General features: G+C 39.6%; 1 protein-coding gene across 2 annotated transcripts in view; it reads right to left on the reverse strand.

The window, feature by feature from the left end:
* Positions 1-1,535: 1,535 nt before the first annotated feature.
* Positions 1,536-25,762, reverse strand: part of TMEM65 (transmembrane protein 65) — a 30,924-nt gene continuing 6,697 nt past the window's right edge. For both annotated transcript variants that reach the window (XM_061995704.1, XM_061995703.1), the window contains 6 exons: positions 9,704-9,748; positions 7,804-7,871; positions 5,786-5,840; positions 4,525-4,567; positions 3,473-3,578; positions 1,536-1,833 (listed from right to left, as the gene is read on the reverse strand). In XM_061995704.1, coding sequence (XP_061851688.1) covers positions 1,738-1,833; positions 3,473-3,578; positions 4,525-4,567; positions 5,786-5,840; positions 7,804-7,871; positions 9,704-9,748 — 413 coding nt within the window. In that variant the 3' untranslated portion in view covers positions 1,536-1,737. The remainder of the gene's footprint in view (positions 1,834-3,472; positions 3,579-4,524; positions 4,568-5,785; positions 5,841-7,803; positions 7,872-9,703; positions 9,749-25,762) is intronic.

The raw sequence follows: 25,762 nt of genomic DNA on the forward strand, positions 1-25,762 counted from the left end.
CTTGTGGTTTGGTGTTGGTTTTCTATATAAAGCTTCCAACTTTAAAAACGCAAGCCAAAACTCCTCTGCATTTGTGTTCTATGCCTGGCTGAGATTTCTTTCAGTTTTACAGTTTGGCCAACACAGTACACAGTACTAGGACTACTCACTGTAAGTTTTCAAAGCCTGCTTTTCAAAAAACAGATGCAACACTGTCACCTTCATTAAAGTCAAAGTCTCAGTACTGCTGTTAAATGGCTTCTAGAAATGAGAGCAGTCAGATTTATGACCACAAGATAAAAGCAATGAGCTCTGTAAAACATACACATTACAGTAAAACTTTTCCTATAGCAAATAAAAGTCATGAAGGGACTTCATTTTTTGTTAAAAAAAAAAATCCATTTCTTTCTAGGTCTCAGAAGTGCTTAATTCCAGCAACAAAACTTTCTAAATGTCCTGGCTGTGACTCTCTTTTAACTGTCTCTTCTACGTGGTACTCAAACAGGTAAGAACTGTCTTCTCTAATCAGCAGTTATCAGTTTAGCCTTATGCTGTTGGCAAGTCAGTTCCTGAAATATTACGAATATTCTATAGTTGTAATCAATTTATTCACGACCATATGAAAAACAAAGCACAGTTACATGTGATTGCACTGTCAGATCTGTAATACATCAAGTAAGACTGCAAAAATAAAAGGCAAAACAGGAAAAAGGCCTCAAGTTTCTCTTTTTTTGTCATTTGGGGTTTTTCTTTTTACTAATTGTCTCACAGCAAAAAGTAGCAAAGGCTTAATCTTAAATACAAAGTTATCATCTGCAAATCAGGTCCTCTAATCCAGACTGATGGTATATTTTGTTTAAACTGAACCACTCATTTACCCTGAAGTGTTCCTGGCCTCATCCACCCAATCAACTACTTGCACCTTGTTTTAAGCAGGACAATTAAAAAAACCAGGTTGTTTGTGGTTTTGAAACAGTTGGTCTGAATTCTTTGATACCACACTCAAAACTCAGAAAGCCAAATTTAAAGATATCTCAACTCCATTCTCAAAATACTGTTTATAAAGCAACAAAAGAGGTGTGAATATGGAAGTACAGAAGATGTTAAAACACCACTAAAAAAATGGACTGAGTGAAGAGTCTACACTGGAAACACTTACCTTGTCAAAGCATTAAAATTATCATCTCAGAACACAATTCAGAGACGCACAGATCTGTGAAAAATGCAAACTAAAACTGTCCTAGGTCACCAAAGTACCTAATTTAAAGGCAGTGCAAAATGATGGCTGGTGAGGGGGCAATCAGTCATCTGGCAAAGTGAGGGACTTCAAATCACTCCACATCGACCTTCTTAATAATCTGCATTTAAGGACCTGATGAACAGTAGTAAAATTGTTGTCATGCAATTACAACTGTTTAAGCAACCCATATGCAACTCAAGAGTGATACTGTCATCCATGGTGGATTATTAAAACAATAATCCATTGAAGAATAAGGTCAAAGGGAAAAGTGGTAAACATCAGTTGCCATAAGTGAAAACACTTCAAAAATTTACAATTAAATAAAAAGTTAGATGATATTTTATAAAAAGTACTGAACACTGAGCCACAATAAATTAGTGTTTCCATAAAATGACATGCTGAAGGTTTTGTTCCCAAGTCTATACATTTTTTCACTGTCTGTTAGTTCCTAAATATTGACAGCATAATTGAATAATTGAGGTACAGTAGTTTACATTTGTATTTGTCTTGTAAAAAGGTTAATTTTTTTCTTCCAGTTTTTCTTCCTCATCACCAAAGAACAACAAAGGAAACATTCCTAAAATGCAGCCAATGGTCACTCCAATAGCTTTACCCTAGAGAAAGGGGGAAAAAAAATGAAGTTTGTCACTGATCAGTTGTTACTCATTTGCTGTGTAGCATCAACATAACCAGGAAAACAGCCCCTTTGTTCTAGTTTTCGGTTGGGAGCCACATTTTCTTTAGCATGCAGACTAGAAACACAATCTATGAGAGAGACAGATGAGACAAGGTTAGAAACAGCATGTGCTGTGATTAAAGACAATTCTAAATAAAGAGGAGGGTTAAGGACCCACAAAGACATGCACAAGTGGTAAGGGAGGAGACAGAGATTGAAAGGATTAGTAGGATGGCCAGAAAGACAGGGAAGGGGAAAAAAACAACACCTCACACACATTTGAAGTGCAATTATAAATGTATCTGCTTTTATCTAGTAATACAAGTTATCAAAGTCTGGAACAAGGAATTTCTTGCAAACATGATGGCTTACAAGGGCACAAGGCAAAGACATAACAAACAAATAAATTGGTATTTCACAGTTGACCTATATGTAAAAGTCAAGAGGAGGGAAAAGAAGAGAGACAACATCCAAACCACATCACTAGCAGCAAGTGGACAATGTTGAGACTCAAGTCAGCAGGTAGAAAAATAAATGCTGGCACACAATCAAAGATGCTCAGAAGTCTTTTCACAGAACAGTGCTGAGAGAAATGCAGTGCAATGACAGGCTCAGCTTCCACTGAGAAGACTCTTACGTGGACAGACCAGAGGGCAGCCTGCTGACATGTCAGTTCTTCCCTACTCAATGCTTCAATTTATCACTGCTAAAAGCAAACTATTTTTCCCCTAACTTTTCCTCAGTCAGTGGTATTTTTCTTCCCTTAAATGTGCAAAGATATCATTCCCCAGGAAAATTCATTCTGGCAAAGTGAAAGAAATATGTTTCTTTACTCAGTTTCTTATTATCTGTTTCTTTAATCAAAATAACACTCTCACTGCTGAAGTGGGACTGATTCAAATGATTGAATGTCAATTAAGTAATCATTCTGAAAATGAATCTGCAAGATGACTCTCCTGTTACTGTAAACCCAGGTAGTGAATAATACTCAAATGTTAAAAGCTTCCCCAGGGGAGAGCTAATTTCATATCCAAGTTAATTACAGAATATTAGAAGTGGATACATACTAGCACAGCTATATGAATAGCAAGCATTTCCATTTACAGCAGTAAACTAAGGGGTCATAACTTTCAAGTAAACTGTATTATCACAATAGAATCATAGAATGGTAGGGGTTGGAAGGGACCTTTAGAGATCATCTAAGTCCAACCTCCCTGCAGAAGCAGGATCATCTAGATCAGGTTGCATAGGAACACATCCAGGTGGGTCTTGAAGACCTCCAAGGAAGGAGACTCCACAACCCCTCTGGGCAGCCTGTGCCACTGCTCAACCCAGGACAGCACACATGAAGACACTGCAGACACTATCCTTGTTACTAGTTACCCGTGGCTTGTTGCATACAAAAAGCCAGCCAAGCCCAAAACAACCCTTTCTTGTGATGCTCCCTAACATAGGCTCACAACCAAACCTTCCAGCAGACATGCAGAAAGTTGGTGATTGTTAAGTATGCAATGGCAAAAATGACAAAAAGGATTTATCACGTTAGACAAAACAGTGTCTACACATAGAATACTCACCAAGTGTGCACTGAGACGCGTTTGCCACATATCAGCTTGTTTGGGTGTCAGATCAGGGATTGACAGACCCAGCCGTGATGCTAAAGCTTCTACATAACCTGCAAGGCTGGAAGAACAAGAACACAAGTCATTTTGGACCTGAGTGTATCTTCTAGTGAGGATTTTGAAATATTTGAATATTTCAAATATTTGAAATTTGAACTAAAAATTAATAGCTTTTCCTTCAGCATACTGATAAAGCCATCGAGAGGTAACTATGGAAAGTGTTCAGACCTCTGATGGTCACATTTTGTAGTGTAACTGAACTAATTTTCTCACTGTGTCATTCTGCAAATCTTGATGCAGTAAGACGTTAACAGGTTTGAACATTATAAGTAACACACATACGAAGCCTTGTTATTTGCAAGGAAAAAAATAAAGTGAGAAAAAGAGGCATAACACAGCTTTACTCTCAACAATGGCTCAGAAATTTCCTTTAAAAAATAAAAAGTCAGCTGCATCTGTTTATATCAGAAATAGGTATGCCTAGATCTGAAGACATTTCAGGTAGGGAATCGATTTCTCTGAGGAAAAGAAAATGTCTTCAAGTCTAGGCATAACAAGAGCAGGTATATTAGATACACTTTATCACAGCAACACATCGCAGCACAAAAAGATGTTTTTCCATTTTGTATTTTAATGAGCACACTTTTATAGATAAAAAGTTCTAATCTTCTATAAATGTGAGCATTTACCTACAGACTACACTGAGTCAAGGTTAAACGCCAATCCCAATTTTATCATTGAATGTACTGTAATAGGGGGAGAATTATTCTGTCCCAGAACTACGGTATTGCAGTTCTAACCTCAACAAAAACCACTTAGTATTTATACCAACTTTTTCTTAGGAAGGATGGAATGCATTTCTACAGTCATATAGTGTACTGAAGTAAAATTCAAGAGCTAGGAAAACAAATCAAGCATTTCCAGTAGTTTGTGTTTCAGCTCCGTAGCACCACAAGTGTTTGCAAGAGGAAGAAAACAATGAATTCTTAGTACAAGCTTAGACATACCCCAGTCCAGCTAAATCTGAAACAAGGTTTCCCAAAGCTGCAGCTGGAGGGAGAAAGAGGGAAAAAAAGGAGAGAAGGCAAAGTATTATTTTAATTACAACAAAACCAGCCAGCTCCCCTCCTTCCCTGTCCCCAGTGACCCTCACTATTCTCAGTAGTGTAAAACACTAGAAATAAGTTTCTTTTATTTCAGAGTTGTTCTTCTGACCTATTACAGCAGTGGATGGTCAATAATAGCAAGTGTAGCTATTTTTCTCAACTTACATGAAGAAAGCTTAACCCATACAAAAAGACAACACTGACTTTGGAAATCAATGTAACAACATTTCAGATCGGTTAAAAACAGCCAGGTGTGGTTACCAGTTTTATACAGCTTATGCTGGACATCAAACAAGGGCTACCAGTACCTGAGGAGGGACAGGGGTACTGGAAGTAGGAGCTGTTACTCACTTATGTAGCTTTGATAAATGGCTCAACATAAGGTTCTATGACATCCAGGGACTGTGTCAGTTTAAGAAATACTGTACATATGATTGAATAAAGTTACACACTTCAAGTGCATGATTTGACAGCAGATAAGCTTGCTTGTGACTGTCTTGCACTGCAACAGAGGGCCACAAATTCTCATGTTATTAACTTGTTTTGTTATAGACATCTTCTGCTATAGACATCTTCATTTAAGCTGTATGTGTGCTTTGAAACAATGCTGCACCTGCAGGTGGAGGGTCCATGAGCAGGTTTTATTTTTCCTCTGACATGAAGAGGCACCAAAGTTGTTGACAAGAGCTTATCAGTTTTGGCCCAGTGCAGGAGCAGGGTGGCTGCTTGGCCTTCCTGTGGTATCTCACAGAGGCAGAGAAGCCACCAAGAACACCGACCCACACAGTTAAAAGGACACCAACACTGATATTCACTTGACACTGCAAGCAAACAGCAACTTAAATACATGATACACATACATAAATATCAGACCTTAGGGAATTTAGAGCAGTTCCACTACAGAAGTGCAAATACACTCTCCTAAATGATTTCCAGGATTTGAACTTTTAGATTAAAACCAACAACAAGCATTTCAAAAGCTACTTGTACTGAAATTCCATTTCTCCAAATGGAGTATGTCATGTTTCAACCATAGGTTGTTTATTAGGAAGGGCAGTTGTGAGATCAAGGAAGAGCCACTTCCAGCCCTGTGGCCTACTTTCAGTCTAAAATATAGCACAGTGCCATATTAGTCTACACATACTAGATTTTCATTACTTGCCTGCCATAGTTGAAATTCCTAGGACAACTCCAATTGACAACTCTATTTGGGTTCCCTGAAAAACAAGAGTTTTCTCATTATTTGAGAGACTATGTTGATGGACAAAGCTGTAATCCCTATCTCTGCATATCATCTGCCCCAACATAACTCTTAGTTGAATGCACAGTTGTGAACGCAAATTTCTACAAATGCTGATCAAACAAATAAAATAGCATCATAGTTCCTTACTTTTTCAGTTGAAATAGGGAACTGCAACAGTTGAAATGGGGAACTGCATGACGAAACAACAGTATATGGTCCAAAGGTGAGAGACAATGTGCACAAACTCAAACATGACATGTTCCAATTGGATATAGGAAAACGTTTTCCAGTGTTACAGTCAAGAACTGGGGCAAGAACCAGTTGCCCAAACAGACTGTGCAGTCTCTATCCTTGGACCCACAGGATAAAGCCATAAACAACTTAGTCTGACCTTACAGCTGACCCTGCATTGAGCAGGTTAGACTAGAGATCCTGAGAAGATTCCAAGCAGGAGCACGACAAGAGGCCTGGTGGGTCCTACGGTCCTGGCCTATCCAAATTATCCCATTATTAAGATCACACTGTCAATGATAATTCTACACAATGAATAGTCTCTTTGGCTTTTATCTGTTTTCTCCTCTTACTGTTCCACTAGCCCATTTCATCTTCCAAACAAATAGGAAAATATCTCAAGTGATACTCAGAAATGCCAGGCTACATCAGTACGAATCAGCATCAGCACTAACATTGCCTACATCATTCAGCACAAAGGAACACATCAGGAAAAGCCCTCAAGACCTATTAATCAATCCATTACAACTACATTATCATCAGTCCGTGCAAAAAAAAGTATTAACTGCATGATCACAAATGTGTCTTGCAGCACAAACCAGGAGAGGGAAAAAGTAAGCTTCTTAATTCAGTAAAATAAGATTCAATGTTGCCCTTCAGGAAGAACAACACTCCTCTGCATTCTGCAAAGGATGAATATAGCAGGGACATTTTCTTTAAAAAATTTAAATACATATCCTTAGTAAGTTTGCAGATGATACCAAGTTCGGCAGGAGTGTTGGCCTGAGGGCAGGAAGGCTCTTCTGAGGGACCTGCACAGGCTGGACCACAGGCCAAAGCCCATTGTATAAGGTTCAACAAGGCCAAGTGTCGGGTCCTGCCCTTTGGCCACAACAAATCCAGTCAATGCTATAGGCTTGGGGCAGAGTAGCTGGAAAGCAGCCTGGCAGAAAAGGACCTGGGTGTCTTAATCAACAGCCAGATGAATATGAGCCAGCAGTGTGCCCAAGAAGGCCAATGGCATCCTGGCTTGTATCAGAAACAGTGTGACCAGCAGGACCAGGGAAGTGATTGTCCCTTTGCACTCAGCGCTGGTGAGGCCACACCTTGAATATTCCATTCAGTTCTGTGCCCCTCACTGCAAGAAGGACATTGAGGTGCTGGAGCATGTCCAGAGATGGGCAGCAAAGCTGGTGAAGGGTCTGGAGCACAAGTCTGATGAGGAGCAGCTGAGGGAGCTGTGGATGTTTAATCTGGAAAAGGTTGAGAAGAGACATGACCGCTCTCTACAAGTACCTGAAAAGTGGCTGTGTCAAGGTTGCTGTTGGTCTCTTCTCCACAGTAACAAGTGACAGGACAAGAGAAAACGCCTTCAAGTTGCAGCAGGGGAGGTTTCAGTTGGATATTAGGAAAAATTTCTCAACTGAAAGGGTTGTGAAGCATTGGAACAGGCTGGTCAGAGTAGTGGTGAAATCACCACGCCTGAAAGCATTCAAAATATGTGCAGACACAGGGCTCAGGGACATGGTTTTGTGGTGGGATTGGTAGCACTATGTTAACAGTTGTTTTCCAACCAAAATGATTCTATGATTCTTGTGAGTTGACACAAATGGATCAGAGTCTTCCTGAAGCTTTCATTTACTCCTTTAGTACTTGAACAATACTACTCTTACTGACTTGATCAAAGAATTAAACAATGAACTTACCGCAGCAATCATAATTGCGTTATCCAAAAATCCAAACCCTACAAAAGGTAATGCATTGTGGAAGAACACTAAAAGAAATAAGCAACAAAGACAAAATAAGTATTTATAAGAGAGTTCAACTAGTTCACATGAACTACTGAAATGTCAGGCTAACACTGACTTGAAGATAACATATACAAAATCTCTTTCCTACTACTAAATGTGACGTTTTTCTTCCTGACAGGTCTCACAAAACCCTTTGGTACATGTGTTATTAATGGCTTGCAAAGGACGAGGTAAATCAACTTAATCTTTGTAAATATCTGTACAATTTTGGATGGAAGTTACTTATGCTTCTTACAGCATACAATAAACACTTAAAACTACACAAACTTTCACACTATTTACAGTCCTTCCAACTGATGTTGCAACATCACTGAAGATTCACTGATCTATATTCATTTTGTTTGAGCACTATGCTGAAATCTAGTTAGAATTGAAGCTGTCCCTCAATACATCATTTAAGAAATCAAGTTCTACCATTTGTTTCATGCCTTTTATTTTTCACTCCTGAAACTCCAAGTAAATTCTATTTGAAAATATTTTCCATTGCAGGAACTTGGAATGTGCTGAATAATTTCTAACAGCAAGCACAGTGCTAATGCATCATTCCCTTTTGTGCTGTTCCATTTTCTCTCTCAAGTTTTAGCTTGTAAGCTCCTGATGGAGCTGGGACTGAATTTGCACATCGCCTCCAGCTGAGTTTCAAGGTACCGGCATCACAAGACTTAATGCAGCACTTAGGATAGACCACACAACTGAAAAAACAGCTTGAAAAGTTACAAGTTGTAACTTTTTTTTTTAACATTTTAATTTTTCCCAATTCAGATGGGACCAATAATTCCTGTATTTATGAACTGTGAGATGCAAACATATGAAGAGGGAGGAAAGAAGAGTGAGAGCATGAACCTCACAGTCACGTGAAAAGAAACCAGTATGAGTCCCTTTTGGGTTTAACTCTCATAGACAGCATCACTCCATGATATAAAAAACAAAGGCACACTCAAGAGGTCTTTCATGCTCAGGTACTAGAACATGTTTGTGCTCCTGTAACTACTTTGTAAGAACATGCATACCTTCTTATATGCACAGGCAAAAGACTAAAACACCAACCATATGACATTTTCCTTTTTGTTTTCTTTTAACTACTGAAGGACAAAAAACAACCCAGAACATAAACAACAGAAAAGCACACAGATATGCTCAGTATTTTCAAAATGTGTCTACCAAACTCTGGAGCTATAAAGGGAGCTCAAATTCTTACCAAAGTTGACAGAATTTTAGAATCCATTGAGCAGGCAGAAACCCAGGGATCAAGCAAAAAAAAAAAATCCAAAGGAAAATAAGTGTAGCTACCTAGAACAGGAAAGTGTTCAAACTAAATATATTTGCTCTCCACAAAAACACATCAATTTGGAAACCACATCAGAATTTGAATGACCATGGTACCATAAAGAATACCAAATCTATTTCCAATTTCTCTGTTATTTTATCCCACTTCTCAGTCTGTTGAAAAGATACGTGACAAGAAGCAAGCCAATAGTTTTCAGCTTAAACACAAAAGCCCCCACAATGTACTGCAGCATCAACACTGCTCAGCTTACAAAAACATTTGCTGCTGGTTTTGAACAGCACAGTCTCATTTGGGCTTTCTGTCCTACTTTCACTAAATGGTGCACATTCTCCAGCTGAGGTATTATGAAATAAAGGAGGCAGGATGACTGTTGGTGCTTGCTTTGGTTTTCTATTACTCTATATGACAGGGATGAGGACAGACCAACACTTGCAGGAGAAAGATGAAGCAATTCAAAGACAGGCCACACAAGTATTGAACCACATTCAACAACCATTCTTCTTTTACCATGTTTCAGTTGTCCAGGAGATGGTGGTGCAACCTCCAACTTCTCTAGAGAAGTCAAAAGGAAATAAAAAAAGTTAGCTAGCTCATCGCAAATTCAGCTTATTACAGTGTTTACCAAACCACTAGCAGGCAAAAAAAGCAGTTCTGTTATTTCACAGCTTTAAAACTGAAGAAAAATGCTTCAATTCTACATTTTTTATTATTTTTACAAAAGATAACATGATATTAAAAGCCACAAAGACTTAGAATGATATTACAAGATTAAACTAGTATAGTGATTAGGCACAGTAACAACATTCATTAGAAGCAGCCCAGTAGCCATCTCTAATACCAAAAATTAGAACACACTAGAATTAGAAAAGACAGGACATCTAAAGAGGATTGTATTTTATTATTTTAGAGGTCCTCTAAGCATGCAGTAGACAACCTTCTTTCCTCCAGAGACTGTCTGCAAAAAACACCAACCCTACAGTTTTCTGTTCTGACAGAAGGCATCTTTTAATAACTAGTGTGAGAATAAAAGGAAAATACCACAGCAATATTAGAAACCACTAATTTCAGTAACAGCAGATCAAGTCTGGTCATTTGGTGCATGTTTCGGATATCCTGGCCTCGAGCCAAGAGCTCATAAGGACAAGGATGTCACTCCTGAACCTGACAGAGTACTCTGTAGGAAGCTAACACATCTATTAGAGGTGATGGACAGAATACAGCAGCAACAGCTACCCATTTCACAGGGCCAAGGGAAAGAAAACAAGCTTTTTCAGGCTTTAATTGTTGTGGTTTGTTGTTTTTTTTAATGTGGACATAGAACATAAGACTCCTTTCTAAAGTAGAAAAACCCCACAATTTGTGCCAAGATCTTCAGTATTATGAACCCTGAACTTCTGAAAATTTGCTTCCATACTTTTGATTAGGTAACTTATAGGCAAAGGTTAAAATGGTACAACACTAGAAGCCTACAACATTTCCTCAAGTATTCAAATTTTACTTGGGACATCCAGATACCTGAAGAGACAATGCTGCAAACATAGGCTGTGAATCATTTAAGTGTATGTTTGAACAGTCCAGACTAGAGTGAGTATATCCCTGCATCCAAGTCACTCCTATAGTCAAAGATCTAAGATATTCATTTAACTTCAGAGAAAAAAAAATCATTAGGCCATAAATCCAGTATTCAGTCAACCAAGACACTGACTTCCAAATTAATTTCATTAATTTAACCTCTTAAACTATAACAATTTTCAAGCTTTAGCAGTTACTGCAGAATTGCTTCTTCCCTTTGCCCAGCAGATAAACTACCCGAGCTCTACAAACCAGTTGCACTCATCATGTGAGTGAAGTACAGCCCAAAATACTACAGAAATAAAGATTTACTTTTCTTATTTTCCCTTAGGAAATGCCAAGTAATTCACAGATTCAAACCTCAGGCTGCAGGAGGAGCAAAAGAACATCCCATGGGAAACAGTGGAGCCCTACAAGAGCAGATCTTGCCAAGCTGCAAGCGTCACTGATGCCTGGCAGCCAGAAAGCATCAGACCAAAATTTTTAGCTTATGCTCAGGAAGGATGGGGCTGGGGATGATTCCATGACCCATTTTTCCCCACCACAAACTTCCGCACTTGTCTGCATATGGTCTCTTTCAATCTTAAGGAGCAAAGCTTTTACAGAAGCAAGGAAAAAGTAGAGCTGACTGTATACTCCTGCCCTTTCTGCAGCCTCTCTCAGACACAGTAAATTCAGAGACACTTTGAACCAAATAGATCAACGGAGGCCACTGTTTCCAAAAGCTCCAGATGCCCTGGGGTTAGCCAGGCAACCTAAGCCAGCACTGTCACATTCCTGATGAAGCTTTCCTGACCTCTTCTTGGCTCCATCCTGCTGGATGCCAGGGAGAGAAAGAAAAGCCAAAAAAAAATCACAAATTCAAGCACAAGAAGTCACTAAAAGAGCTTTCCTCCACAGCCTTCTGCTCTGATGGGAAGCCATCACACTAACCAGCACGGTTCCTTGGCTTCCTGTGACACTGAAACCATCCCCACTGAGGTACCATCTATTCTTCAAATCTAGTTCTCCAACAAGGATTTCATGATAGAAATCTGTAACAGCAATAAACAGACTTGCAGAAATACTGTTTACCTCCGAGGAAGACATCTTTTCACAGTTTGCCCTGATTATAATAGCCAGTTACTTTAGACTATTCCCAAGTGAACTATTTTGGGTACCAACACAGAAGACTATTTGTTTTCTCACACAATACTACAAAGCTCCAGAGCATCAGTCCTCTGGATTTCACTACAACTGATTTTTGAGTTGGACAGCACATGGCAGTCTACATAATCACACTCCATTCAGTATGGCTATTAAAAAAAAGCTAAAGATCAGTGCATAACTGATTTTAGAAACTTATTAACAAAAGGAGGAATTGAGGGCAAGCATTTTGCAGGAGGGAATAAAACTTTAAAATGGTTTAGATCTATGAATAATGGGAGTTTTGAGTTGCATTCATTAAAAAGGACACAAACCTCCCCATACAGAAGTTCGCCAAGGACTCTCTTGGGATGGTTTGAAAAGGAGAGGGGCTTAGGGACACTACTTTGGGTTTCAGGGAAGACGAATTAGTGCAAGGTAGAGGGAAACAGCAAGGGATCAAATATAAATGAAAATGACTTCCTCACTCACATAACCTGTTTCGGTAGCGTGGGATTCCCGCTAAAGGGCCATTTGATGAAGCAGGGCACATAAGGTGCTTCAACATCACTACATAGTCCAACATTAAAAGAGAGGTCAAAAAGGACAGTATATGGTGTCACCATGCTCTGTAGACTAGACTGCTCCTGTCTGACCATAGGGAACTCTTGTGTAGGAAACAGCATCTTCCTGCCACATCCATAAAGTCTCTTCTTTGTAAGAGAGTCTTGCTAAAGTCACCTGGGAGTGTCTGAAATACATCTTCTCTCATCATTGAGATAAAAATCTGTGATTATATGTGTTAATGAGACAGGTTAGGAGAAATTCAGGTAAGTACTGCATGTCAAACCCACTCACGCTCCAGAGACCGAAGCTCCAGTCCTGATGTCCTCTCTACCTGAGCACACATCTTCAGTGCAGAGAGAGAGCATCTAGTTCTAGTCATGCTCAAAGGAGAGCCAGATCAAGCCACATTGCTCAGGACCTCACACAGTACCTGCAGGACCAGGCCAAATGAAAAAGCCGTTCCCTATGGAGCACCAAAAGAAGTCTTGAAGCACAAAGACAGCTTCCCTGGTGGCTGAAGTACGCTCTGCCACTTCCACTTTGAGGTACAGAGCACTGCCCACTACGGGCAAAGGGGCTGCACCAGCTTGGTTCTACTTGCTGAGTTCAAGGCTTAGTTTAAATCTGGGACACAGGGAGTTAAAAAAAATAATCTAGTAGAAAGAAATAACCATTGTGGCATGAAAGCAAATAAACCTTTACACAGAATCACTTTGAATACCATCTCTTTAAAGCATATTGCATTTTAAAACTGCAAGATATGAAGGTGCCTGGAGAATATGTCTCGCAGGGTCAAAAAAAGATTCTTTAAAGCAATATTTTAAAACTCAAGATAACAAAATGAATTTCAGAATAGGGCATTTATTCATGGAAAGCTGTTTGGACTATTTGAGTTTTTCCGAGCTTAGCAAAACACAAAACATCTTCAGAGAGTACCGCAAAGAAACTGTGCCCTCAGCTTGCTTTACCGGAGGGAAAACAAAAATCCAAATTGCAAAATCCCTTTCAAGAACTGAATTCACTCCAAATCCAACAGTCCAGAGTTTAAATGTTTATGGAAAAACTCTAAATCATTCCAGGAATATATTTCATAACAATCTTTCACTAGTTTGTCCTGTGCCACAGCACTGAATAAGACACTAGAATTCATCTTATCACAGACGGAATAAAATGAAAAGGCCAAGTAAGGCACACTGCTATTTTCTAACTGACATTCAAAACCATAAATGAAGTTATAAACCAAGGTTTAAGTGCAATACAGGTCACAAGCCCTGAATTAGCAAAGCCTGGGGAACAGAAAACACATTAACTGCCTCTTCAATCTGCTCTTGATCTTTTTCTAATTTACAGTAGCACTTTTTAAAATAACTTTTTTAATAGATAGAACACAGAGGGAAACACAAAGCTGTCAACATAAATAATACACAACTTGTCTCAAATCCAGCAAGTCAAATTAACTCTGCCAACTGTAGCCAATTTAAACCAAGACAGCACTTGCTGACAAAACCTGCCAACTGACTAACAGGTAATGAGGATGCATTTATGTAGACAGCTTGTAAAAAAAACAACCAAAACCCAGAAAATTGTCAGTTTGAGTTATCATTTTTTAAAGAATTGGCATACAAGAGAACTTGCAAGCCTAAAGGCATGTATTATTATGTTTCATCCAAATTGCAGCTAAGACTGCCATAAAACCTCCCATCTGAATCTGTTATTGTCACCCACGAGCAGGAAACATGTAACACTTCTAAAAGGTATAACAGCCAGGGCTACTCTGGGGTACAGGCTACACCTGGGTGGTGTTAAATCCAAGACAAAAATATAAACAATGTTTGGTAGCTTTTGAAACAGTGACCAAGCTTCTAAGATTAATGATACAATAATGAAATTGTTTAATTCAAGAAGGTAAGGAAGAGGAATATGAAATAATAACCTAGATCCATTATAACCTCATTGTAGGCTCTGAGGATTAGTGTCTCATCTCAAAGTTAGGGAGGGTTTTGTCTCAAATCCATCAATCTTGTTTCCTCTAAAAACAGCTGTGCAGGTCATTTCAACAAATCATTCAGAAACACAAGGGCTTCACTTGCACAGAATAAGAAACCAAAGCAATTGTTGTTTATTAAAAAGACCTATACACACAAGCTCCTAAGAGGATCATTCTCCCCAAAATTCAGGGTTGGAGCCTAGAAATGAGAGTTGTGCTATTGCTTTGTTCAGTATCTAAAGGTGGATTTCTAAGTGTAAATTCTGACTATAACATGTGAGTTCATTCATGGAATCAGCTCATAAAGCTCATCCTCATCAGTCTTTGTTCCTCCATTTTTTTCTCTCAATGTTTTAACAAAAACTGCAAAAGTCTCAGTGCATAGAGCAAAAGACAAAGCTGAAAAACCATGTCCATTGATCTTCAGCTGGGTTCCCTTAATACTCCTGACCGGAAAAAAACAATCCACGTTCTGCATCATTTGTTACATCTCACCAATGGTTTCCCGTTTCTACGGCAATTAAGGCATGAAAGGATGCTGACTCGTGCACAGCTAAATATAAACCTGGCTGCTAGCCCTCAGTCACATGCACACAAAAAGAGAAAGCTGAGCAAAGCACTGCTAAGAGAAGAATAGACAGAGGATGTGATAATTTCTCAACTACCCCTGAAAAGATAACTGTGTCCAAATAAATATTCTGCATAAACACAAATAGGACACCAAAGATTTCTTTTTTTATACTCTCTGTAACACTGTAGAGAATTACACAGTGATCATGTTCCATCTCCCTCTCCCCAAAAACCTTGAAGTAGCAGAAGAGATTATCATCTTTATTTGAAATTGAAGTTATATCTACTGGACCAAGTGCTGAAAAAGCTATGTAGGACAGCCATTTGCTCCCTGGCATCAGTCGACCAATTTCCTTCAGAACAAAACCCAGGAGTGATTCCTGGGATCCCCTCCAGCAGGTGGGTAGCCCGCACATATGGGCTCCAGGACAAATCCAGGGCTGTCACATACAATGGATACAGGCAGCCAGCTCCAAAAGAAAAGAATCCTTGTGACTGGGAACACAACTGTTCTGCACCACCTCATCTACTGGTCTGAGGTTAGTCCTTAGAACAGACACATTTAGCAACACAGAATGTACATTATTTTTCACTAAGTTAGTCTAACATTACAGAATTTAATTTCAACTTTACCTGCAATGGATGTTCATAATCAAATATTGTGAGTACACAACAGACTTACCCTATCATCCCTTCTGAAAACATGATACACCATTCATACCCTTTAAAAGACATTCAACGAAACACAGACCTAAGGTGGAAACCCCGACTAGAAATCTGGGAGAAAGCTTAAAATACAATCAGGTATTCAGAAGCTTCAGTCATTTTCTTCATTAGCAAGATTTTTTTTTTCCCTGATGTAATCCAAATCTCTGTCATTGGCTTATAACTCAAAGGTCAGTCTTTCATTTCCACTCAATCAGGTTCAGGCTACCACAAGCCTTGCAGTGGTTTTGCTTCACAAGGTCTCAAACTGCAGCTGAAAAAAATTAGAAATAAGATGCTTGCCTCATGATTCAAGGGGGTTAATCAGCTAAAATGATGACAACGGAGAAAGCACTTGCATTTTATAATAGAGGAGCAGGGTAAGGATACAAATACAGAGTTTTAGATGCTTCCTTCAGAGAGAAATGGAAAATGTCAGAAAAACACCTGAAGTGTTTATATAAAAATCCCAGAAACATGATAACATTGACAGGAGAGTGAACAGGAACAATAACATGGTATTCTGATCTGGGCATTCCAGAATAGAATGGTTATATATTATTGAACAAAAGCATAAAAATAAGAAGGTACTTTAGTAATGCCAAAACAGAAGCTGGCTGTAGCAAATCCCTAACCAGAGTGAATGCACCATCCACAGGATCAAAGTTATCTGCCTCAAAAAAACAAAGTAATATCCATCATCCCAAATGGAAGTTGGCTCTTCTTTCCCTCCTCATCCTTTCAATTTCAATGCTCAAGGGATATAGTGAGTTCCCAAGAGCCAGAAGAGGGAAACTTCCCAAAGGCATAGCAAAGTCTGCTATCTTCAGACAAACAAATCTTTCCCTGGGACTATTATCACCCCCTCCTCTTCACTAGATATAGAAAAAAAACCCAGATAAGTACTTCAGACTACTGGAATTAATCTCTTCCAGATATACTCATCTAACTGTGTTTCAGTGAGATGAGGTCTTGGCACTTCTTTGTCAGCACTGACTCTTCTTGGGTTCTCTGGTTTGAGGTAAGTATCGATCAATCCTTCCACTGGTTTGCACTTGAGCAGAGCAGCAGTTCAGCATAAGGGAGGATAAGAAAAGCAATTCTGTGGAACACCACAAAAGGTTTGTTAACAAGAATTATCAAAGCTCTGTGCATAACCAAAGAGATATGATCTAGTAGAGGGCTTTCATCACCTTGAAATAGAGCAGTGTTAGGCATCATTGATGCCTATATGTGAATGAAATGGCTAGGGAGTTATATGTGCAATTACAATATCTTTTATTTAATGATGTTCTTCCCAAGCCCTGTTCTTAAAAAGAAATTTGAGAAGGTGACGACAGATGAGTGTATTTATTCTCACCCCTCCTCTCCTTTCTGCCCTTCCCCCACCTGCCCAAAACACACTTGTTTCTGCAGGGAAGAGTGAGGGGGAAAGGTAATTTTTGAAGAACAGGGAGCAGCGTTGGCTTTCAAGCCCAGCCACATGATGCTGAGCTTGCAGCCAGCAGCACATGGAGGATGGAGCTTCCTGATGACAGTCTGTGTAGCAGGAGAATGAAGACACTCCCCTCACTGTCCTATCACAAAACCAAGCATAGCAGTAACTGGGAGGGCTTATGCCTCGTGGCAGATTGCAGCAACCACTCTGGCTTTTTTCAACACACTTGCTGTTTATACCGTCGTTCCCAGGCACAGATTGTTAGCTTTTGCAGTACACAAGGATCTTGAGGTGAGAGAAAATGACTTGGTTAATATGAAGAGATATGCTTGCCATAAGAGCAAAAAGCAAAGCTGTCCACAGCAATGCATCCCATAGTCCCAGGTACCAGCAGCACCAGCACTGTACTCAGACAGTAATAACCCTTCCAATAGTCACCACCATGTGCAGGCAGTTACAGCAGTACAGTAACATCAGTGGATAAACTTGGTGGGATTCTTTTTTTTCTTTAAAAGAATTCTACTGTGATCCTTACAGAAAACTGCAGACAAACTGCTGCTGAGTTACATCTCACTAAGTATCAGCCTTTTCTGAAGAAGAAAGTTTCATTCTTTCTGCAGAAAGTTTGTGCTCAAGGGTGACCTTGGAAGCAAATAAGAAACAAGCAGAATATAAGCTTCCTTCTCTCTTCTGCAGAAATAAGCTTCTTTCCAAAATAATTTTTAATGTAGCTTTTATTGCTTTTCATCTGTCTCAGAATTAAGACATTGACCTAGAATGAGAGAGAGAGGACAGATAAAATGAATGATGTTCAAACATTCTGTTGCAGACTCACATCGAGCCTAACTACACTCCTAATTTTTCTCTGCTACACTCCTAATTTTTCTCTGCACTGGGACAATACAAACAGAAGTATGAGCTCCCCTGAAGTCCTTAAGCAACTTTTCATATCTGTCAGCAAATGGAACACCATAAGAAACTGCTGACAATTTCCAGCCATAAATTACACTCAGGTAATTTGTACTTCTGTATATAAATGCCTAATAAATACAGAAATGCAGCAGCCATTAAGCTGCTCTTAACCTAATGCTAGAGGTAGCACAACAGACTCATCCCTTGGCCACCTTCTTCCCTCCCCCACATAATTTAGCAAAGCCTCTGGCTGCATTTGTGAAACTAGTCAGCCTTCAACATCTGATTCCGTGCACAGTCAAAGCTAGGCTGCAATGTCAGCCCTTGAGATTCTGTGAAGGGCTGAAGGAATCAATGCTATATGACACAATGTAAAAACAGATAAAACAAACTTTACATGGAACTTCAAAATGGGGCTTTTTGGCTTTTATATTGTAAGAATATGGAATACCTGCTGCGTTGTTGTGCAGCTGCATTATTAATGTTTTCTCCACGTGAATTTTGAGTTCTACTAAAAAAAAACCCCTCTGTTCATTAAAATGGTCTGAAATTAAGACTGCTCCTTATTTAAAAGGCTATTTACAAAGTCAACAGAGGACAGAGACTACTGTGCTCTACTCTTCCTCTAAGTGAATAGTTCCGACTAAGTTCACTTTTAACCCTTTCATTCTGCAAAACAAACAAAGGGAGATTCTTCTCTGGGTCAGTGTTTCTGCAGCCTTTGGTAAGCCCGAGCCCACGCTCAGCAGGATTACCCAGCTCAGTTGCAAGTGCACCTCTGCACCTTCTAACCGCAGAGCTAACACAAGCTTCAGCCCACGGCACATCACTGCAAGCCTCAGCTGTGCACACACTCCCTCCTCTAAAGCCTCTCAGGACCTCTGCTCAATGAAGTGCTACATATCTGGTCCATTCATTTAATCCCAATGTTGCTTAATCTTCCCAGGACATTACCCATGGCCAATTTATGAGAGAGAGCGTTCTGCACTCAGAACAGTCTTTGTTTTTCAACTTTGCACATTTTCCCTTTCCCACTGCTACTTTTTAATTTGTTCTTTTGTCACAGTTTAACTGTGAGCACACAGCAGGCTCCCCTGAGTGTTGAAACTACACATTCCACCTCCAGCTCTAATCAGTTTGAGAATTAGCAATTTACGACCACAAACTCACAGCTGAAACCAAGCGTTTCTGCACACAAATTTCTACACGAGAGGAAATATGGAACCTAATCTATCTGCCACTTTCCCCCTTGGCAGTGATAAGTATGCTGTAGTACCACTGTGCTGCCTGCATCAGTGACATACCTGTTGTGACAGTATTTACTGGAGCCCTTACTGAACATTTGTGCTCCAACCATTTTTTTCACGCTGTACAACGGGGGGCTGATCTCAGTGTGCCTCCAGCATCCTTCCCTCCCTCTTTCTCACCTGCCTCTCCAAAATCCAGGCAATGTTTATATTGTCTTTTCTCAAAGGGGATTGATTCAAGCTGAGGATGCTTAAGCAAAGTGCTGTGCGATACAGGGGGGTGGAAACTGATCCCAGGAAGAACAGCTCTGGATAGAGAGCCAGAAGAAAGGAGAAGAGAGAGACAGCTCCCTGCTTAGTCACAAGATAACTTTTGAGGTAAAAAAATGCTTCCAAACATAATTGCAACTACTTGACAATGCTAAAAATGTAACTTGGAAGATCAAAACAGTACTGCTCACTAGTGCAAGCCACGGTATGAGCTACTAGTGACACAGCAGGATCCCACAACAGACTCCTCCTGCCTGAGGCACAAAAACTGGCACTTCCCCTGAGGAAACAGGAAAGGTAGAATCTTAGGTCAAATACAAACTTGCACCTTGAAGTGATCTAAAATCATGTTGCTGCTGCAAGTGGTAATTTGATATTTTCCCTCTTGATCCTTCTTTATTCCCACACTTGTACTCAGCCAGGTGTAGTGCCAGGCCCAGACAACAGCAGTGAGAGCATGGAAAGTAGAAACAGAACTTTCACACCCAGAGGCTTTTGAACGGGGTGAGGAAAGCACAGGACACTCCCTTCGCGACCATGTGAGTGAAGCCAAGAGTAAATCCACACCCACACAGACCAGTCACACATACTACACCATCCATCAGCTGTTCCACAGCTCATCTGTGCATGCTCTCATCCCACAGGGAGGAAAGCACCTGAATATTCTTTCCCAGACATGGATTTAAAACAAAGTGATTTTAACACCGAGTCAGACACACGTCACAATAAAACTCAGCCGTACTAGTGTTAAACTGCAAAAACTGAAATAAGCATTGAATAAATTAAACTGAAATAAGCCAATAGGAGAGGTTCCTACCACCCAACTCAGGAAAGTAAACCAAGTGTAACCACTACAAAGCCAAAGACCTTCTTTGATAAACCAGATCGAATATGAGTAAATAAGTCATATACATTTCCCACTGGAACCGGGCATCTTCAACACAGGCCATTTGTGCTGTATCAGAACCACAAACATACCTTTATTATATTCCTGTTACCTTACTTCTGCCCAGGGAGAGGGATACAAAAATCTCAAGTAGTCTGTCTGACATTTTCAAGAGAAAAAGGTCACCGTGGTGGTTATTTATAATACCACTGCCACTTTTGCTGCTATCTATTTACCTTTTCTTTATTTACTTTACTCCCTGAAACAACAGGGGGAAGGGGGGTAGGATTTCAAGCTGTTTTCCTATCTCCTCTCTCAGGGAAAAATCTTTATTAGGCAAGATGACTGTGGAATTCTTGGCAATTATTACTTCTCTTCATCTTGAATAAAACATTACATTTTACATTTATCACATTTTCACATGTAAAAATCTGCCAGGACTTAATGAAGCAAATAAACAGCTGGATTGAAAGGTTATTTGCAATCTGAAAATACAAACTGATGGTATTTGAAAGAGCAGCTGACTAAAGAAACCTATTCCTTGCACACCTCTCCAGTCTTCCATGAAACCAGATAAAGCCAATAAAACACCATTTCTACCCATTTAGACTGCTATGAAGAATGGGACTGTATCATAATAGAGACTGATGGTTCACACTCTTAGTGTAAAATGAGTTATAGTGAAGTGGTCAGCAGTGAGGAATGGATCACTGCAGAGAGTCAAAAGCTATCAAGAACAATTAACTGAAAGGCATGATAAAAGCAAAGTTATTTTAACAGAACAATAACCATAAACTGATGCTGTCTAAAAGAAAAAAAATCACAGAATCACAGAATCTCAAGGGCTGGAAGGGATCTCAAAAGCTCATCTAGTCCAACTCCCCTGCCAGAGCAGGACCACCTAGAGTAGGTCACACAGGAACTCATCCAGGTGGGTTTTGAATATCTCCAGAGAGGGAGACTCCACAACCCATCTGGGCAGCCTGTTCCAGGGCTCCCTCATCCTCACAGTGATGAAATTCTTCCTTGTGTTTCTTTGGAAGCTCTTCTGTTCCAGCTTATACCCATTGCCCCTTGTCTTATCATTGGACATCATTGAGAACAGCCTGGCTCCATCCTCCTGACATCCACCCTTTACATATTTGTAAACATTAATGAGGTCACCCCTCAATCTTCTCCAATCTAAAGAGTCCCAGCTCCCTCAGCCTTTCATCATAAGGATGATGCTCCACTCCATCACCTTTGTAGCCCTGCACTGAACTCTCTCCAGCAGCTCCCTGTCCTTCTTGAACTAAGGAGCTCAGAACTGGACACAATATTCCAGATGCAGTCTCATGAGGGCAGCAGGTCAAAATGCAACAGTCACCTGTTAGTTTACAATGAGCATTTGGACCTGATGAAATTACCACAGCTTTGCATCAGTATGGCTTTAGGTACATCAACACACGCTGAAGCAGAGATCTCTGTCCATGGTGTAGACAAGAATCATTTAGCATGTCTTGTGTCTCCTTCTAAGCCTGCCTGAAGGGTCCCAGAAAGTTTTGGAACAACTGAGTCTGGGATCTGTTGGCTGGACATATCTCCAAGAAGTAAGCTTTGGGAATCAAAGTCTTGTCCACCACTGAGACCTGTGTCTCTGGCTCCTCTTGGTTCAAATTTGCCTCACTGTAGAAGCCTTTTTCTCCCCTTTTTTTCATTTCTTTTTGAAATAGAAAAGATTTCTTCACGAGGCTTTATCCTTCCCCCAGGTCATACAGGAGCCTTTCACCAGGATCATTGCCAAATGGTAAGGCAAGTTTTAATTCTAGAAATGCTTATGCTCCTGTGTATTTTATAGCCTAAAAGCTACAAAGTGTTCAGTGAGTGTACCAAGGAAAGGTTTTACCCCTGGGTACAAGCTACCTGCTCCTTATGTCTCCTTGAAGGCAGTAAGAGAGTTGATACAGAACATGCCCCAACTTCAAACACAGAATATTGCAGTCCTCAATATGATCCTACTTGCTCCTTTTACTATCTACAGAGAAATGTGAAAGTTAAAAAAAAAAAAAGACCTGTTAGAATTTATCAAAAGCTAAACCACCTCAGTTTGTCAAAATCAAACATAAAAATACTCAACAAATCAATAATCATGATGAGCCCATCACATATAAATGGAAACTGATAAATGATGCAGCAAATAAAAGCTGGCAAATACCAAGTTGTATGTACTACGACTGCTAGGGTGGAGATTTAAAATTCACATTCAGGTACCTTAAGGATCCAAAGTAAATGAACACTAGAAAAAAAACAGCTATGGTTTTGTATCACACACTTTTGAATTAAATTTGCACTCTTCTGGGTTAAAAATGGTATTTTGTGGGCTTTGCCTTAAAATGCTCCCTGTGTTTCAGAGGAAGGAAGGGGTTTGTTTCAGGCATGGGTTAGTCCCATCTCAAAAATTCCAAAGGGGCTTGTTTGATGTCAAAGGATGTTCTCACACACAGCAACAAAACAGAAGTGGAGCGTGTGCCTTCAGGTTTTCCAAATAACACTGTGCTAATTTAAGGAGAGAGAAAAGGGGGGCACAAGAGAGCTCACAGGCATAAATCTGGCTCCCTCTCCAACGTGAGCCACTTCGTGTAAACAACAAAACCAACAAACTGAAAACCACACCACAAAACCACCACCAGAGAGATACAGAGCAGCTTCCTGAAGTACTGTTTGCATGACAGACTTCTCTCATTTTTCCATTTCCTTTCTAGAAAAGATTTTCTCCCACAGACACCAGTTGTCTCCACAGTTCCATATCTGGATTGATTAAATAATAAACAGGGCTGACTAAAGCAAAGACCTTCCAGTTGAATGAGTAAGCTTTGAATACTTTCTCTCTTTAGAGAATCCAGTAGACTTTGTTTTCTTTTAATTTTAATTACATACCAAAACAGCACCACTGTGATCACAGAATAAACATTTAATTCATGCCTACTACAGGAAGATCTATGTGTTCCTAATCTATAACTCCGAAAGGTTTAAGTCATATTGTAAGCAAAAGCTGCATTTCAAGTGATATTTCCTAAAAAGACCTAAATCAAAAGCATCCTTCATACCAGACAAGACAGCTAAAAGGAAAACTTGTCTCCTGGTAACTATAAAATGCATTATTTTAAACAAGACACAGACATTTGAAGAACAATGTCTCAAGGTTTAGATTTAAGTCATGACTTAAAAGATGTTCATGCATGACAACTATTTTGTACACATCACACGCTCAAACACATGCAAAAGATGGAAAACAGTGTTTATTAGGAACAATCTTCTATGTTAGCTTTTCTAAAACATTCATTGCAGGGAAGGGCACAAGCAGTAACTAAATAATGGTTATTTTTAACAGTATTACTATTTCTGCATTATGTTTGAACCATGTCATTTAAAGCAGAGCACTTTCCTAGGAAAAATTGTAAGGTAAACGACACTGAGCTTCTGCAAGTAAACGAAGCTGTTTCAGAGCCTGCACTCCCTGGTCCAGTATTATCTAAACACTGCAATATAGATCAGGAGTTTACACAAGACCTGGGCTTGAAACACTTCTTTGGTCACATCAAGAGTAAATCCCCAAAGTACTATTGGGATCACTGAAATTCTTGAGACTGAAGGCTTTATATTAATCTAAATAAACAAAAACTGTGTACTTTTCTTGTAGCAATACATGCCAACTGCATCAAAACAAGCAAGCAGAAAGTCTGGCAAATCAGCAGCCTGCCAGTCTTATGCAATGCCATGTCTTAGCAAACACACTTCTTTGTTTGGTTTGTTTGGGGTGATTTTTTACTGTACCAAAAGTACTGGTCGCCTCTGGTGATAATACCTCCTTCGCTGGCTTCTCAACTGGTACCAGTGGTTTAGGGTATCTGCATGCTACAATGATTTTTCAAAAGCAAGAGAGCAATAAGTGACACTGAAGTATCTTTCAGCAAGGAAAGAGCCTTTATAAAAACTAAGATAATTGCATTTCTCTAGGCCTTGCACTGATTCCACTTGAACATTGTCTCTGAAAAAACATGCAACAAAGTTTTTGCATTTAAGCACAGAACTCAAACTAGAGCCTGCCTTCAGTTACATGAGCAAGTAAACTTTCGAAGTATGGAAGAAAACCAAACCACAATAGCAAAACCAACAGGAATTTCAGAGAACAGTACCTTGTGGAAAGTGTTTCAAAGGTGGGCAGCTACAATGTTTTCATGCATGTTTTCATCCAATGTTTTCAGTTTCAGGATAGTTTTACCAGAGTTACCACACATCAGTTTTCTTGTTTACAACACTGGACCTCAGCTCCTTCAAATACTCTGGTAATATACACATGGCCCAGGCCCAAAGTATTGTCTACAGCAGCACAAGTAGAATGAGCCTCACAAACAGAGTTTAAAGCAGAGAAAGAATTACCAAATGTATTACAAGTTAAAATTCCAAGTCTTTCTATATAATTCTATAAGACACTACTTGTGCATTGTGATGACAACACAACTTTCTCAAGCTTCCTAAATTTACACTTTTGTTGTTACTTAAAAAAAACAAACTTCAAATAAATAATAGCCATCCAGTTGAAATCAAACTTAAACATGGAAGAGCACTGCAATAAACACATGCAAGGTCTGACAAGGCACACAGAGATTTTCCACAGCCCTAGAGTACATTTTGGAGGTGAGGTTTTATTTGTGAAATTTTTGCTTTGGAGTTCTGGGATTTCATTGGGCTTTGGGTTGGGTTTAACTACACTTTCAAAGGGTTTCTTGAGGAACAGGGAGCACTTCTCAATAGGATTTTTGAAGCATTACATGTCTTAGCTAAGACATCCCCCTATAGTGTCCAGATCTTCCTATGCACTCCACTTTTTCTGGTAATTGACATCCATATTCTTGAGACAGGATGTAAGAAAAGATTCATTAAATTTCACAACAATGAGACTCCAACCTAGGGATAAAAAGGTGGAACTCCCACCTCTACCTGTTACTCAACAGAGTAACTGCAGGGTTCATTTGATCAATCAACCTGAGTCCTGGTTACAACAGAGACAAAAGTACTGTGAGAACCTGGCTTCCCTCAGCTAGCCTCTGTCCCAGCTCCATGAAGAGGGCAGAAGACAGAACCCTGCTCTTCAACATTAAGGACTGGGAAAGCCACAGCAGTTTTATGCATTGAGCATTCCAGGTATGAAAGCATATGACAGTTAAGAGGATGAATACAGCTTATGATTTCTGCCTCTCTTTACCAAGGCTTAGGAAAAACAGTGTCAGAGCAACTAGAAAAATAT

This window comes from Colius striatus, chromosome 4 (assembly GCF_028858725.1).
Source record: "Colius striatus isolate bColStr4 chromosome 4, bColStr4.1.hap1, whole genome shotgun sequence".
In the NCBI taxonomy this organism is placed as follows: Eukaryota; Metazoa; Chordata; class Aves; order Coliiformes; family Coliidae; genus Colius; species Colius striatus.